Source organism: Artemia franciscana, unplaced genomic scaffold (assembly GCF_032884065.1).
Source record: "Artemia franciscana unplaced genomic scaffold, ASM3288406v1 PGA_scaffold_74, whole genome shotgun sequence".
NCBI classification, from domain to species: domain Eukaryota; kingdom Metazoa; phylum Arthropoda; class Branchiopoda; order Anostraca; family Artemiidae; genus Artemia; species Artemia franciscana.
In genome coordinates, this window is record NW_027062709.1 from 735,640 (window position 1) to 751,462 (window position 15,823).

At 36.5% G+C, this 15,823-nt stretch overlaps 1 protein-coding gene across 1 annotated transcript in view; it reads right to left on the reverse strand.

The window, feature by feature from the left end:
* The window catches only part of LOC136042179 (lysine-specific demethylase 4B-like), a 71,195-nt gene extending 57,882 nt beyond the window's left edge, over positions 1 to 13,313 (reverse strand). Inside the window, exon 1 of the mRNA XM_065727112.1 lies at positions 13,035 to 13,313. Within this exon, the coding sequence (XP_065583184.1) occupies positions 13,035 to 13,175 (141 nt within the window). The 5' untranslated portion in view covers positions 13,176 to 13,313. The remainder of the gene's footprint in view (positions 1 to 13,034) is intronic.
* Positions 13,314 to 15,823: the final 2,510 nt, after the last annotated feature.

Consider the following 15,823-nt stretch of genomic DNA (forward strand, 5'->3'; position numbering starts at 1 on the left):
AAAGTAGACAGGTACACACCAAAAGAAAAATATGCCAATTTATAAACAGGATCTTGGGAGCAGGGGAAAAAATAACCTTAAGCAGCCTATACTTGTATCTTGAAATCAACTTGTAAATGGTGGCGAAATAGCTGAAGCATTTGCTGACAACTTACTAACAAACTGAATGAAATAAACCAGCTGTTTACTCTAAAAATTATGATCTGGTTCTGATGATTGAAGTCTGTCCAAAGTCTAGTAGTAATAAGCTGGATGATTTCTACTTCAAAGTCCCTGGTTATTTATTCAGCTTAAATCAGAATTTGCCAGGATGTAGGTGTGGTGCTCAGCAAGGCATGCTACAGTCCCCAACAGTTTAATGCACACTGTGATTCAAATTATGTTTAGGCAATACGCTTTGACCTTCATGATAATGAAACATAAGTCGTAACTAGAGTAAGTTGCATGTACAGAAAGCCCATCTGTCCCATATAAATACCCACCCTGCTTGCTGCAGCTGTGGTTATTGCATAGTGCTTATTTATTGCTTGCTTTTGCTTTATTTTATAGGTGCTTGGGTTTCCGATTAAACATTAAATAGAAGAATTGTTCATGGTGTCAGAACAATGGACCCATCTACACCCTCTCCATTCATCGACTGGAACAAGCCTAACTTGAAAGATGTCTGGACAAGGTTCTCCAAGCATGTGGAGTTAATGTTCAGTGGCCCCTTGAATGGAAAATCTAATGCAGTGAAGTGCTCCTACCTCCTCATATGGGTAGGAGAGAAGGGCAGAGACATTTTTAGTACCTTTGTTGTTCAGGATGCCAGTGAAAACAATCCAACTGAGTACCTAAGACTGTTCAAAAACCATGTTGAGCCCTCTTCGAATCCCATCTTCGAACGCTTCAAGTTCCACAAGCGGAACCAGAAAGAGTTTGAAACCATTGAACAGTACATTACTGATCTCAAGCTAGTTGCATAGAATTGCAGCTACAGCCAGCAAGATGAGATGGTGAGAGATCAACTCATTTTTGGGCTTAAGAATAATAGGCTCAGAGAAAGACTTCTTGCTGAAGGTGGGAGCCTAACTTTGGACAGAGCTGTCCTGATATGCAGAACATTCCAGGAAACCCAAGCACAACTACAAACCATGCATGATGAAGCAAAGCAGACTATCAAACAGGAAGTTGATGTAGTTGGTAGGAGAGTAACTGATAGCAGAGCAAACAAAGATTGCTATTTCTGTGGTGGCCCATACAGTAATGAACACAGATGCCCTGCAAAAGGAAAAAAATGTTCGAAATGTGGTAGATTAAACCACTTCGCCCGTGCATGTAGGAGCAAATCAGTCCATAATATCCAGCATGATCGCCTGATGGTTGTTGAAAACTGTGCGGCAACCTCAGAATTTTTCATAGACTCCATAGACAGTGCTGCTGAGAGCAGCACGATTGTTACCATCAGACTAGTTGAACAAAACACTTGTGTGAACTTCAAAATCGGCACTGGCGCCAAAGTCAACGTGCTACCGTCACAAATCTATAGCATGCTAAACCCACAGCCATCTATGCTTAACACCTCTGATATACTTACTTCCTATCGTGATGGCAAACTCAAAGTACTAGGAACCTGCAACCTGAAACTCCAAAGAAAAGACAACCAAGATCCAGAGGTCCACATATTCTACATCGTCAGTACCGCTAAACAACCTCTCTTGTGCAAGAACTCAAGCGTCTCACTAGGCCTGATCCAATTCTTGAATGAGGTTACCAAGAAGCCAGATCAAACTGTCGATAGTATCCTTTCTGAGTACGAGGACGTCTTCCAAGGGATCGGAAAACTAGAAGGTAAAATGCCACATTTACTTGAAGGAGAATTGTCAGCCTACAGTACAGCCACCAAAAAGGATCCGTATATCCATGCAGGATCGATTCAAAGCAGAGCTTAGCCGTCTCGAAACCCTTGGCGTTATCGAGAAAGTATCAAAACCAACGGAATGGGTTAATTCAATAGTCATTGTTGAGAAGCCCGACGGAAGTCTCCGTTTGTGCCTGGACCCTAGAAACCTGAACAAATGCATCAAGAGACCACACCACCCAATACCAACATTCGACGATGTTGCCATAAAATGCGCAAATTCCAAGAAAATCTCTAAGCTTGATGCACGCCATGGCTATTGGAGCATGGAACTCGACGACGAATCAGCTAATCTAACTGCCTTTAACACAGCATTTGGAAGGTTCCGCTTCCGGCGATATCCCTTTGGTCTGAATTGCGCCCAGGATGACTTCCAAAGAAAGATGGAAGAAATATTTGCTGAGCTTATCGAGACGGCAGGTCTGGGCCTCCTTATCGACGACATTGTTGTCCATGGAGCAACAGACGAGAAGCACAACAGCAACCTGGAGAAGACTTTACAAGTCGCGCGTGAAAAAGGTGTTTGTTTTAACAGAGAAAAATGCATCATTGGCAAGACAGAAATTCCATACTTTGGGCACATATTGACCTCGGAAGGTATCAAACCAGACCCAAATAAAATTCTTGCCATTCGCCAAATGCCCAAGCCTAAGGGACCTGAAGAGTTACAATCACTGCTGGGTATGGTCAACTACCTTGGCAAATATATCCCAAATCTGTCAACATTGAACCACCCACTCAGAACTCTTTTAAAAGAGCACAGAAATGACGGCAGTTTCCAGTGGACCTCAGAGCACGACAAAGCATTCGCCAATGTCAAGAACAGCATTTGCAAAAATCTATAATACTACAACCCGACTTCTGAGGATGTCATACTGAAAGTTGACGCATCGCAGCATGGCCTTGGAGCTAAATTAACGTGCGACGGTGGGATCTGTGCCTTTACATCAAGATTGCTTTCATCAGCCGAGCAAAAATACTCACGGATTGAAAAAGAAGCACTGGCCATTGCCTTCGCATGCAAGCATTTCCACCAATGTGTGTACGGACGGCCAGTCAAGGTTCTCTCCAATCACAAACCACTCGAATCCATCCTATCTCGAGGCATTTCTAGTTGCGCCTCCACGACTGCAACGTCTGATGCTACAGATCCAGCCATACAACTTGTCAGTTGAACATGTGCCTGGAAAAAGCATCCCTGTGGCCGATGCTCTTTCACACCTCCCACTCCCTGAGATGGACACAGAATTCAAACGAGAGACAGAAGTCCTTGTTCACACCCTATTCAAGAACGTACCAATGAGTGACAGTCGACTGTTGTGCATTAAATCATCAACCGAATCCGACCCCGAACTATCCTCTCTAACCAGCACCATCATTACTGGATGGCCAGAAACCAGGTCCAGCTGTTCTGAGAAAATTCAGAAATACTAAAACACCCGTCATGAGCTATCAATAGCCAACGGTATTGTTCTGAAAGGAGACAAAATTGTCATCCCGGCGACAATGTGCGGAGAGATCCTGCAATAACTACACCACTCACACATGGGAATGGAGAAAACGAAACAACGGGCCAGATCAATCGTCTACTGGCCTGGTATCAACAGAAACATTGAAGAAATGATCAGCCAATGTATCACTTGTGGCCGCTTACAAATGCAACCTCGGAAGCACCCTCTGATCAAAACGGAGCTACCTGAATACCCCTGGGAACGTATCAGAGCTGACATTTTCTCGTTCAGGGGGGAGGAACATCTGATCATAGTCGATTACTATAGCTGCTATTTTGAAGGGGACAAACTTACCAGCATGACCTCCAAAGCAGTCATCCAAAGGATGAAGCCACATTTTACACGTTTCAGCATTCCCAGAATGTTAATGACCGACAATGGCCCACAGTTTTCTTCAGCCGAGTTCAGTACATTTGCAAAAGAGTGGGGAATGAAAACACATCACTTCCAGCCCCCACCATCTGCAATCTAACGGTTTAGCAGAAAAAACTGTGCAAACAGCAAAACGGATTATTGAAAAATCCTACCAGAGTGGAACTGAGCCATACCTTGCATTCCTTGAATATCAGAACACACCAGTTGATAACCTGGCATCCCCTGCTCAACTACTTATGAGCAGACAGTTGAGGTCCATGCTGCCAGCTCATCCCAAGCTGTACAAACCAAAACTTGTCCCATCAGTACAGTTTAAGGAAGCTAGATACTACCATCAAAACCTGCAAAAAAAGTATTTTGATTGTGGAACAGAAGATACGTGCAGCCTACAACCTCGGCAACCTGTCTGGATCAAGGGGGTTCCAGGAAAAAAATGGGAATCAGGAAGAGTCTTGTCAGCAGCTGATGGCCCCAGATCATACCACGTCAAAACAGAAGCTGGGGACATATACCGTAGAAATGCGAAAGATACTGTCCCATGCTCTGAGCCTGTTTCGAGAAACCACCAAAGGATGGATCTACCCGATAGTCACGAACCAGCAGGATTGATGACACCTACAACTCTCCCGCCTCAGGGGAATGTACAAAGCTCACCAGCTTCGAGATCTGCAAACCCTGGCGTTGGTAAAAAGCTCTCCAAAGCTAGCAGCCCACCAGCTACTGAATCCAAACTCCTGCCGAGTGTCCGCCCTGTGCCCCAGACACTTGGAACAGAACGCCCTGCTGAATCTCCTTGCAGATTTGCGCGCGATCGCAAGGCCCCTCAGAAGTTCCACGACTACGAGCTCAACTTGTGAAGAAGGGAGATGCAATGTTGGGACCCAGCTAAATACCCACCCCTGCTTGCTGCCTGTGGTTATTGCATAGTACTTATTTATTGCTTGCTTTTGCTTATTGCTTTATTTTATAGGTGCTTGGGTTTCCAATTAAACATTAAATAGAAGAATTGTTCAGGCAATACGCTTTGACCTTCATGATAATGAAACATAAGTCGTAACTAGAGTAAGTTGCATGTACAGAAAGCCCATCTGTCCCATATCACCTTGAAACTGAAAGAGCAATAGCTAAAATGTTTTACAATGCAGTTATGATTTTCTAATGTAACATAATGGTTGCTGGTGACTTCAATTTCCCAATTCTTGTTTGGAGAGATGGACTGACATTTGATTCTTCCCACCTGTACGGGGTGGTCTGAATCCATTCATCACATGCCTTCATGACCTGTCTCTGTCTCAGATAGTTGAAAAACCTACTAGGCACCAATTGTTCCAGAATCCAACCCTCCCTGATCTTGTCTTCCTTAGAAATAAAGAGCAGCTACAGAACATAAGTTACCAGCTCCTGCTTGGCAAAAGTGATCAAATCATTTAAGTTCATCTAGCCTTTCACAAGATCACAAACAATCACACAAAAAGGACCTACACTGACAATGCAGGTTATCAGTGAAAGGTTGAGTGATGTGGACTGGTGACCTTTGCTACAAGGGAGTGTAAATCAACAATGGGTTAATTTCTGAGAGAAGTTAAATAAGCTTCAGGTAACATACATATCAATAAAAATCATACTCTCAGATGTGTAGAGAATAGAACTGCAAAAGCTGATACTAGAGAAAGTATGCCCAAAAGGGAAAAGATGATGATTATAATAAATTTTCAAAGGTTCAAAATAAACTTTGCAATCTTACTAAGCAACTCTATTCTAAATTCAAGTCCAAGCTTGTAGGAGGTAATAAGAAAAATCTAAAGAGGTTCTGGAACTCTGTATTCAGCAAAGACAACATTAGACATTCAGTGAGGAGTCTGAAGACAATTGACAGGACCTACAAGAAATTGCTGAGTTACTCAATAAAAAATCTGCATCAGTTTTTGCAAAAGAGCCAGATGCCCCCCCCTCTCCCATAACAACTATTGTCATACCTAACCCTATATTATCATTTTCCCAGAATCTGTAAAGAAAGGAATTGAGGCATTAGATACTAATAAGTTTGCAGAACCAGGCATAATTCAACCCTAGGCTTCTGGAGGAATTGACAAATAAAATCTACACAACCCTGTCAAATATTTCAGAAGTCCCTTGAATTAAACAGCACCTGCAGACTAGAAGAACATGCATATGAACCCAATATTAAAAAAGGGTGACAGGACAAAGGCATAGAATTATTGACTCATAAGCTGTATCCAAAACCCTGGAGCATAAAGTCAATGCAGAAATCCTATCATATCTCTTGTCCCACAGCATTCTGTCCTTGGACCAGCATGGCTACCTCCCTGATAAGTCAGTTGGCATATTATATAATTACAGTTTAGTTATTGACTCATAAATGATTATTCATTGTGATTTTTCTTTTTCGTTACTGTTTTTTTTTTTTTGCATTTTTGCCAGTTTTAGTGCAACCACATGATCTGTTGACTAGGAAGTCTGAATTAGGCTCTTTGTGGGCTTGTGATAGATTTAAAAAAAATATCTCATCTTATATCATTACTGATCCCCTGAACAAGGGAATATCAGTGGACTTAATACTACTTGACCTTGCCAAAGCATTTGACAAGGTACCATACAAACATCTTAAGGCAAAGTTATCAGCTGTTAGCATCCATACTGACATGGTCAAATGGGCCATGAATTTCTTGACATATCAGAAGCAGCAGGTCCAACTTTTTAAAATTAATGGCGTCAAAGTCTTTTCACTACCATGTGAATTGTCAGTGGACTCCCTCAGGGTACAGTCTTGGGCCCTACCCTCTTTCTCACTTACATCAGAGATATGATGAAGGAAATCATGAATAACATCACACTCTAAGCTGATGATTCCAAGATCTTTGGACCAGCAGGCCAACAAAGCCTTCAGTCTAATCTCCTGAAAATCCAAACCTAGGCAAACAATTGGCTGTTGGAGCTTAACATCATTAAGTGCACCATCCTCGACTTTGACAAAAACAACCTATGCCATAAATACATGATGCTTGACAAGAGGTCACAATTGTATATCCAGCTGCAGACTAACCATGATGAAAGAGATTTGGGTGTTTAGTTAATGACCAACTTGAATTCCATGAACATTGGCTATCAGCAGTATCAAGAGCAAATCCTAGTCTTGGTTTGTTACCAGTTGCTCTTGGTCTGTTTTCCAAAAACTGTTGTCAGATCCATGCTGGATTTTGAGACATGCCTTACCTACCCCTCCTAGAAGAATGATGTTAGCATAGTCAAACCAAAAAACAAGCCCCCAACAGTTCCCTCTGACCCGAGACCAATATTAAAACCTCTATTTTCTCTAGAATTTTTGAAAGTTTTATTTACAAACTTCTCTTTGACAGTATTCAAGATAGAATCAACCCAAATCAGATTGGCTTGAGGCCATATCATAGCACTACGCATTGCTTGATTTATATACTTGACACTGTTTTTAAACATCTTGAGTTAAATAGTTCTTATGTTGAGGCTGTTTTTGCTGATATTAGCAAAGCCTTTGACAACTTGGATCATCAGACAGTTATTGATAATGCAAGGGCTTTAGGTATCAGAGACTTAGTTTTACATATGGTAGTTAGTTTTTTGTCTGGTTGTGAGCAATGTGTAGTCCTCCCTATTATAGATTCATCTGGTTCTACTTCGATTTCCTGTGGAGCACCCCAAGGGACTAAATTAGGTCCTTTAGCATTTTGATTGTTTTTAACAATGTTTTACCAAACTTTGACAGCACTTCTAAATTCGTGTATGTTTTGACATTACCTAACCTTTGTTGAACCTCAAATACTCTGGTTGTTAAACTTGACTCACTCACTAGCAACTTAAAGAATGATCTTGACAATGTTAAACTCAATCTAGCCATACCTAAAAGCAGTTTAATGCTATTCTCCTTTTTTTTAAAAAAAAAATATACCCCCAATCAAAAATTACCTTTGCATACCAAACTTAAATGCAGTTAAACTGCTTTGCGTGCAGGACAATGGCATTAAATGAAAGTCCCATACTTTTCACTAATTTAAATCTGGTAGTTTTCTCCTTAAAACTTTATCCCTTCTCAAACAGTTTTCCATATCAATCCACAACCTTAAAATATTTTATTGTTCTTATATAAAACCCTGTCTTCAATATGCTTGCCCTGTCTGGCACTCTGGGTTGATCAATACCTAATGCTCTAAAATTGAAAGCATTCAAACAAGAGCCATAAAAATTATACTGGGGACACCCTATACTACTTATGTTGAAGGTTTGGCTTGACTTGAACTTACTACATTGGAATCACGACGCCGCATCCTTACCATGATCTTTGAGTGCAAGTACCTTAGTTCTGACTATCATTGACGTCTTCTTCTCCCTTCAAAGAAAATTCCCAATCCTTCCTAATACAAGAGCTAATGTTTGTACAGCTCCAAATAACCAACTAGACTTGTGTCCCCAAATGTTGACTATGAGGTACAAAAACTCTTTTGTTCCCTATTTTATTTTGCATTTCAATAATTGATTCAACTATGTAATTATGTTTATCCCTTAACATCTGTTTTATCATTAACATGCTTATGCTAGCTTGTGTGCTATTTTAGCCAATAAATCATAATCTATTCTATTCTAAAGGTGTTCAAAGTCATGCCACAAAATGCATAAATGGTCTCCAAGGTATGCCACACAATGAGAGGCTGGAAGCACATGCAACTCCAAACACTTGTCTTCAGACACCAGTGTGGTGACATGATGCTGACCTATAAATATAATAGCCAGCCAAAAAATACTCTCTTCACAGAACATGCATGTCAGCACCATATAAGTGGCCATTTGCAAAGACTTTCTAATCATACTGTGAAGATACAAATACAGCAAAACTATTTTGCTGAATATGTCATTAATCATTGGAACAGCCTTAAAGACAAAATGGTGACTACACCCACAACTGCATCCTTCAAGTCCAGACAACAAAGAATGAAGCAACATGCAATGGAAATAGAAATGGGACTGTTTGTCCCATTCAGCCACCCACTGATTATTGATACAAGTTTTTCATGAGTGTGTTGCTAGAAGAGGATGCTGCTTGTTATTCCTAACCATCTTGCACACTCTATTTGAAGTTGATGTTGTTCAGTGGTGTCAACCCTAAACTGCTGGAGAGTGGTTCTTCAGGATCATGCCTACCATATGTCCACTGTTACCAAGTGGGCTTTAATTGCATCTCTCCAGAAAATCTCTCTCACAGCATGCCCATGGGCCCTTAACACAGTGACATTACATTACATTGTCATCATTGACACAGAGCAAAACAGATCCAGTAGGGACTTTAATATCACTCTGAAGTGCAAATTAAGGCAATTAAGGCAAAAGAGGTGTACCCAAGCAGAAGAGATAAATAGTCAAAGACAAACTAAGAAATATACAGTCTCTGAGAAAACACTCCTAACATAGCCATTTAAGCAATCCTAAATGAAGATGAAATCCACAAACAAAAGAAAAAAAAAAACTACAATGGCACCAAACGTCAAACCAGAGAAAGCCAAAGATGATACAAATTTATTCAGACCCATTGTGTTGCTACCAAACCTTGAAAAAATGTTTAGAAAATGGTTAACAGCTATGTACAGTTGCACTCAGAGGCTAACAACATTCTACCAAAAAACAAGGTAGATTCAAAACAAACCATTTAACTACAGATATCATCATGAAACAAGTTACATATGCACAAAAGTCCATTAAAGAAGGATAAATATAATGGGTGCTGACAGATTTAGAAGGAGCACATGACAATGCATGAAAATATCTACTTGATGGGGCCAAAAGTATATTCCCGCTGAAGAAAATTTCCCCCAGATACAAGATTGAACAACCAAAAAGAAAGTGTGACAAATAGAAACAATAAAGAAAATAAGGAATTTCGGTATATTCTACCTGTATTCCAAAATATAGGCCGAATATAAGGTGTTAGAATATCCTATAGTATTTAGTTATACATTTTCATTTATTTTAATTCTTCTTTTGTGTTTTTGGAGGTTGAGTTATCATAGCAGGGCAGTTAAAGAAAATAATTTGAAAATATATAATTAGTGGCAACTGTAGAAGAGTTACTCTTTGACAAGTGTACAGAAATAAAAGGCTGGGACAAAGAGGTATAAGCAATTACTTCCCATGGACTTGGTCTGGTACCAAACAAAAGCATCACTAGCCAAAATGTTGGTGAGGGGGGGGGGATATGTTTTACCAACTTGCTTGTCATTTTTGCTTGCTGATTTGGGTGAAATTGCTATTAAAGCTACTTTTTGTTGTGTTCTTTTGCAACTGTGAGTGATCTTCTTTCATTGATTTTACATCATATCAATATCTGAAGTCCAAACTCAATTTTTTTCATCACAAATTGTCAACAGTTAGAACAAACTGTTTAATGAAACAGTTACTGCTAAATCCATTGATGTTTTCAAACAAAGGCTGGATACTAAGTTGTCCTCTAGAGAGTGTAAACTCAATTGGGATGGTACTGATCATGCAACAGCAGCTGGTCACTAAAGAACTTTGTATATGACTCAAGTCATCATTCTGGAGCTCTACAAGAAGAAATCCTTAGATTGCTCCTAGCTGCAATTTAAGGTAATATATTTTCACCAGCCTGTTTACCTTATTAAAAAAGATCTAGCCAGAAAAATAATGGTACTTTGCACCATAGTTTTACCACCTCAAGTTGTTTATCCAACTGGCTGAGAAAACAAAAGGAGGGAACCCCCTTTGGAATTGGCCAGGGTTCCATTATGCAAACTTCTGACACATCACTGAGTAGCACTTTTTGGTTAATAGTCTCTTGTGATCTAAACTTTTGCAAGGTCTTATGAGAAAGCTGGTGAATGATACTCTTTTCCAATAGCATTACATAACTGGAGCATCTCCAGCCTAGTGAATAGTACAAGGTTAGGCTTTCTGGCTTTGGTGGTACTTAAAATCATTTAATGCACTGTAGATACAAAGTTGGGAAACAAGAAACCTGTATAGCAGTTCACAGAAGCAAAATAAGCAAGTTCTGCTTAGACTAAAATTTTCTTATCAAAATATTAGATATAGCACATAGAGCTCCACAAGATGGAATTTATACCTTGGTTTACAAAAAGCATTAGTTTGGGCAAAACAGCTCTCAGGTGACAAAATTTCCATGGTAGTAAACAGCTAGTGTTCCAAATTTCCCCTTGTGTACCATATTGTAATGGGAGTAGTCTTGGAACTAGAACTTGGAAGTAGTATTTAGAAATAAAATACACCTAGGTTCTCTAAAATTTCACTGCTAGTCCTCTCTGCTCTCTCAGCAATGCAACCTTGTTGTGGATACAGGATATTACATGTGCTTTCATTGTTTATTTCTTATTATTGTTTGTTGATTGTATGTGTATAAGTATATATCTACATAGATTTTGTAATTAACCAAGAGTCAGACTACATTTTGGAATGAGATTTTGGTTTTGAATGACATTTTTGTGGACTACATGGCAAGGATCTGGCCACTGTTCCTTTTTTAATCTCTATGGGGATAGTTATGTTTAATCTTAAAAAAGGCTTTATTGCAAAATAGCCTTAAAAAAGGCTATACATAAAAGCTAGCTAATTTTTGTATTTCAGTTTGTATTTCCTTTGTCTGTTTTTTTTTTTGGCAAAAATTGGTTCATGATTTTAAACATAAGAAATTGGAAACAATGAAAAAAAAAAAACAACCAGTAAACTCCTATATATGACCTAGGGTAGGCATATCTAGGATCAATAAATTTAAGACAGTTCATATAACTGACTTACTAATGAAGTGAACATATCACTTGATACCTTTTTTTATCTTCTTTATGGATATAATAATTGCTTCTACTGCAAATTTAAGCACTTTTTGACCTAATCTGACCTTATTATAAATAATGGTAGAATTCTAGTTGATTGACTTTTGGCTATCTTGGAAAGGGGTTAGGTTAGGAAAATGAAACTTTCAGAGATGAGTCTAAAGGCTAAAGTATGTCCCAGGAAGGTATTTTGAAGTACTCACCAACACTCCTTCTCCCTCTAGAGGGCCCCGACCTTCAATGACCTTTAAAAATATTTGTGCTACAAATGTGAAATCTTGCAAAATAGATCTTCTGCTTGAATAAAGTACAACAAAATTGTTTTCAGCTTCACAACTTTGCTCAATCCAGATTTATAAGGTTTAAAATATATGCAAATACATTTTAAAATGGTAATTTTAGCATTGAGGAAATGTAGCATTATTTTGTTGAAAACAAACAAGAAAACAGCGCTGAGAAAACATAGTATTATTTTGTCAAAAACAAGCAATAACTCATACTTTAATTGAAAATTTGTCATTTTTCAAAGCTCAAAAAGTGCTTAAATTTAAATTTGCAGTAGAAGCAATTATTATATTTATAAAGAACAAGAAAAAAGGCATCAAGTGGTATGTTCACTTTATTGGTAAGTCATTTATATGAACTGTCATAATTTTACCCAATGATCAACAATGGGGAAGAAAATAATACTTAGAAAAAGCAATTGATTGATATTACTAATTTTGTTTTTTCTTAAAAAAATGGTTAAATTTTGTGTCATTTTTGGTCAATTTCCTAGAATAAAAGCAATCTATAATTAGTTACTTTTCAATCACTTCATCTGCATACAACCACTTAAAAAATACTTCTTGAGAACTCTGGATTAAAATGGTTTAGAACACAATAGCCTGGATTTGAATGTATGACCATTAAATATCATCAAAAAGATTTAGGATTAAAAGTTATGTTATTACCTTAATTTGACACGCCAAAGGAACATAATGGCATTATAAAGGTACAAAGAGGGTATAATAAAGAATTTGCATGGTACCAAGTAGGCTATTACATTTGGGAGTAGCATGGAAAGGGATGAAAGGGAATAGCATGGAAAGCATGAAAAGGCACAGTAAAATTCTAGATGAGGGATTTTGATCCATCTTTGAAATTAGGCTTGTCAAGGAAAGTGAGTGAGTCTAAAGGCCTCAATGGCACATTAGGAAGGTAATCTCAATTACTAATCTCTGGTCCCTCTCCCCCAACAGGGTAAATTGTGGGTTGCATTGATTTCCATTAAGCAAATTAATAAAAAAGAGCTGGAAATTCACCTCATAACATAGGCCTACTTCCCCTACCCCACAAGCAACATACATTCTAGCATGGATTAGACCACCACTGATATTAAATTTCAGCAGTACTAACCTTGGCAATGCCAGCTTTGTGTGCTCCTTGGGATTCCATATAGGCAATATATTTAGTAAAGTCTTTAAACTCTTCCCAAGTTGGCCTGAATACCATGATTTTTGGTAGTCCATTACTCTCTGTGTTTGCATTGGAAGTCATATTGTTTCAAGCATTCAGATAAAACTATACAGTGACTATATAGATATAAACATCAAATAAATTCAATTAAGAGGGGCTATCAATTTATTGGAATTGGGCTAATTGTTTATTTTTCCATGTTGCCTTCTTTTCTTTTTTAACATTATATTAAGGTGCTGGGTGAAAGATCGTAAAAGATGGCGCAACGAAGCTCAATGACCATAGACAACTAACAAGACAAAAAATTCAAATCTATATATATAAAAATAAGTTGTCTGTGGGTCTGTCGAGTGACGTCATGTCATCATGTCGTCACGTCGTCATGAAGTTAGTTGTCGTCATGTCTGTTATGAAGATGACGTCATTAAAGGTATTTAAGAAAATCGTTCAAAGACAAATTTTTAATTGTAAGAAGATTGTGGACGGGAAAATGTTTAATTGTAAAATGACTGAAGAACCTACAATGACAACAGCCGAGGAAGCTGCTCAAAAGACAAATTTTTAATTGTAAGAAGATGTGCCTTGGAAAAAATAAAAAAAGGAAAAAACTGAAAAATAAAGGAGAAAAAAATAAAATAAAAATAAAAAAAATAAAAAGGTAAAAACTCAAAAAAACTAAAAAGAAAAAAAAACTAAAAAAAAGGCAAAACCAAAAAAAAACTAAAAAGAAAAAAAGGGGAAAAACACAAAAATTTATGTCATCATACACCAATTCAAAAAAGAATGTATATACAGACCGGGACACCGGGACACAAATGACGACCGGGACACAGGGAATATAAATGACGACCGGGACACAGGGACAAAACTACAACGGGGAAGCCGGGGGGCACAGGGGGATATATAAATGACGACGGGGACACAGGGAATGTTCGATTAGCAATCACCATCAACAAAGCTCAAGGGCAATCATTAGAATCATGAGTTATAGATCTGAATACGGATTGTTTTTCCCATGGACAATTATATGTTTCATGTTTAAGAGTCGGTAAACCTGACAATCTATTTATATGCACAGACAATGGGACAGCGAAGAATGTTGTATATTCGCAAGTTTTACGTAGTTAAAAACATATATATATATATATATATATATATATATATATATATATATATACGCGCGCCGGGGGGGTTGGGGGGGGGTGCTAAGCGCCCCCACCAACGTCATGTCATATATATCTATATATATAATCTATATATATAAAATCTATATCTATAAAAATAAGTTGTCTGTGTGTGGATCTGTGGATGGATCAGGTGACGTCACCTGAAAAAACTGGATCAGGTGACAAAACTGAAAACTGAAAAAACTAAAAAAAGGCAAAAACTACAGAAAAAAACTAAAAACTAATAAAAAAAATAAAAAAGCTAAAAAACTAAAAAAACTAAAAAAAGGCAAAAACTACAAAAAAAACTAAAAACTAATAAAAAAGCTAAAAAACTAAAAAAACTAAAATAAGGCAAAAACTACAAAAAAAACTAAAAACTAATAAAAAAATAAAAAAGCTAAAAAACTAAAAAAACTAAAAAAACTAAAAAAAGGTAAAAAACTAAAAAAACTAAAAACTAAAAAAAAACTAAAAAAAGGAAAAAACTGAAAAATAAGCTAAAATAAAGGTAAAAACCAATAAAAAACTAAAAAAAAACTGAAAAAACTAAAAAAAGGCAAAAACTACAAAAAAAAACTAAAAACTAATAAAAAAAGTAAAAAAGCTAAAAAACTAAAAAAACTAAAAAAAACTAAAAAAAGGTAAAAAACTGAAAAAAATAAAAAATAAAAAAAACTAAAAAAAAGGAAAAAACTGAAAAATAAGCTAAAATAAAGGTAAAAACCAATAAAAAACTAAAAAGAAAAAAAGAAAAAACTAAAAAAAATTTTCATCTAAAAAACTAAAAAAAACTAAAAAAGGTAAAAACTAAAAGAACTAAAAAAGAAAAAAATAAATGACGACACTCAAAGAGAAAGCGACCAGGACAAAAGGAATGTTCGATTAGCAATCAACAAAGCACCGGGACACAGGGAGTATAAATGACGACCAGGACATAAGTAAAAAAAAAAACTAACAAAACTAAAAAGAAGGTAAAAACTACAAAAAAACTAAAAAGAAAAAAACTAAAAAAAGGCAAAAACTACAAAAAAACTAAAAACTAATAAAAAAGCTAAAAAACTAAAAAAACTAAAAAAAGGCAAAAACTACAAAAAAAACTAAAAACTAATAAAAAAAATAAAAAGGCTAAAAAACTAAAAAAACTAAAAAAACTAAAAAAAGGTAAAAAGCTAAAAAAACTAAAAACTAAAAAAAACTAAAAAAAGGAAAAAACTGAAAAATAAGCTAAAATAAAGGTAAAAACCAATAAAAAACTAAAAAAAAAACTGAAAAAACTAAAAAAAGGCAAAAACTACAAAAAAAACTAAAAACTAATAAAAAAAGTAAAAAAGCTAAAAAACTAAAAAAACTAAAAAAAACTAAAAAAGGTAAAAAACTAAAAAAAATTAAAAATAAAAAAAACTAAAAAAAAGGAAAAAACTGAAAAATAAGCTAAAATAAAGGTAAAAACCAATAAAAAACTAAAAAAAAAAAACTGAAAAAACTAAAAAAAGGCAAAAACTACAAAAAAAACTAAAAACTAATAAAAAAAGTAAAAAAGCTAAAAAACTTTAAAAAAAA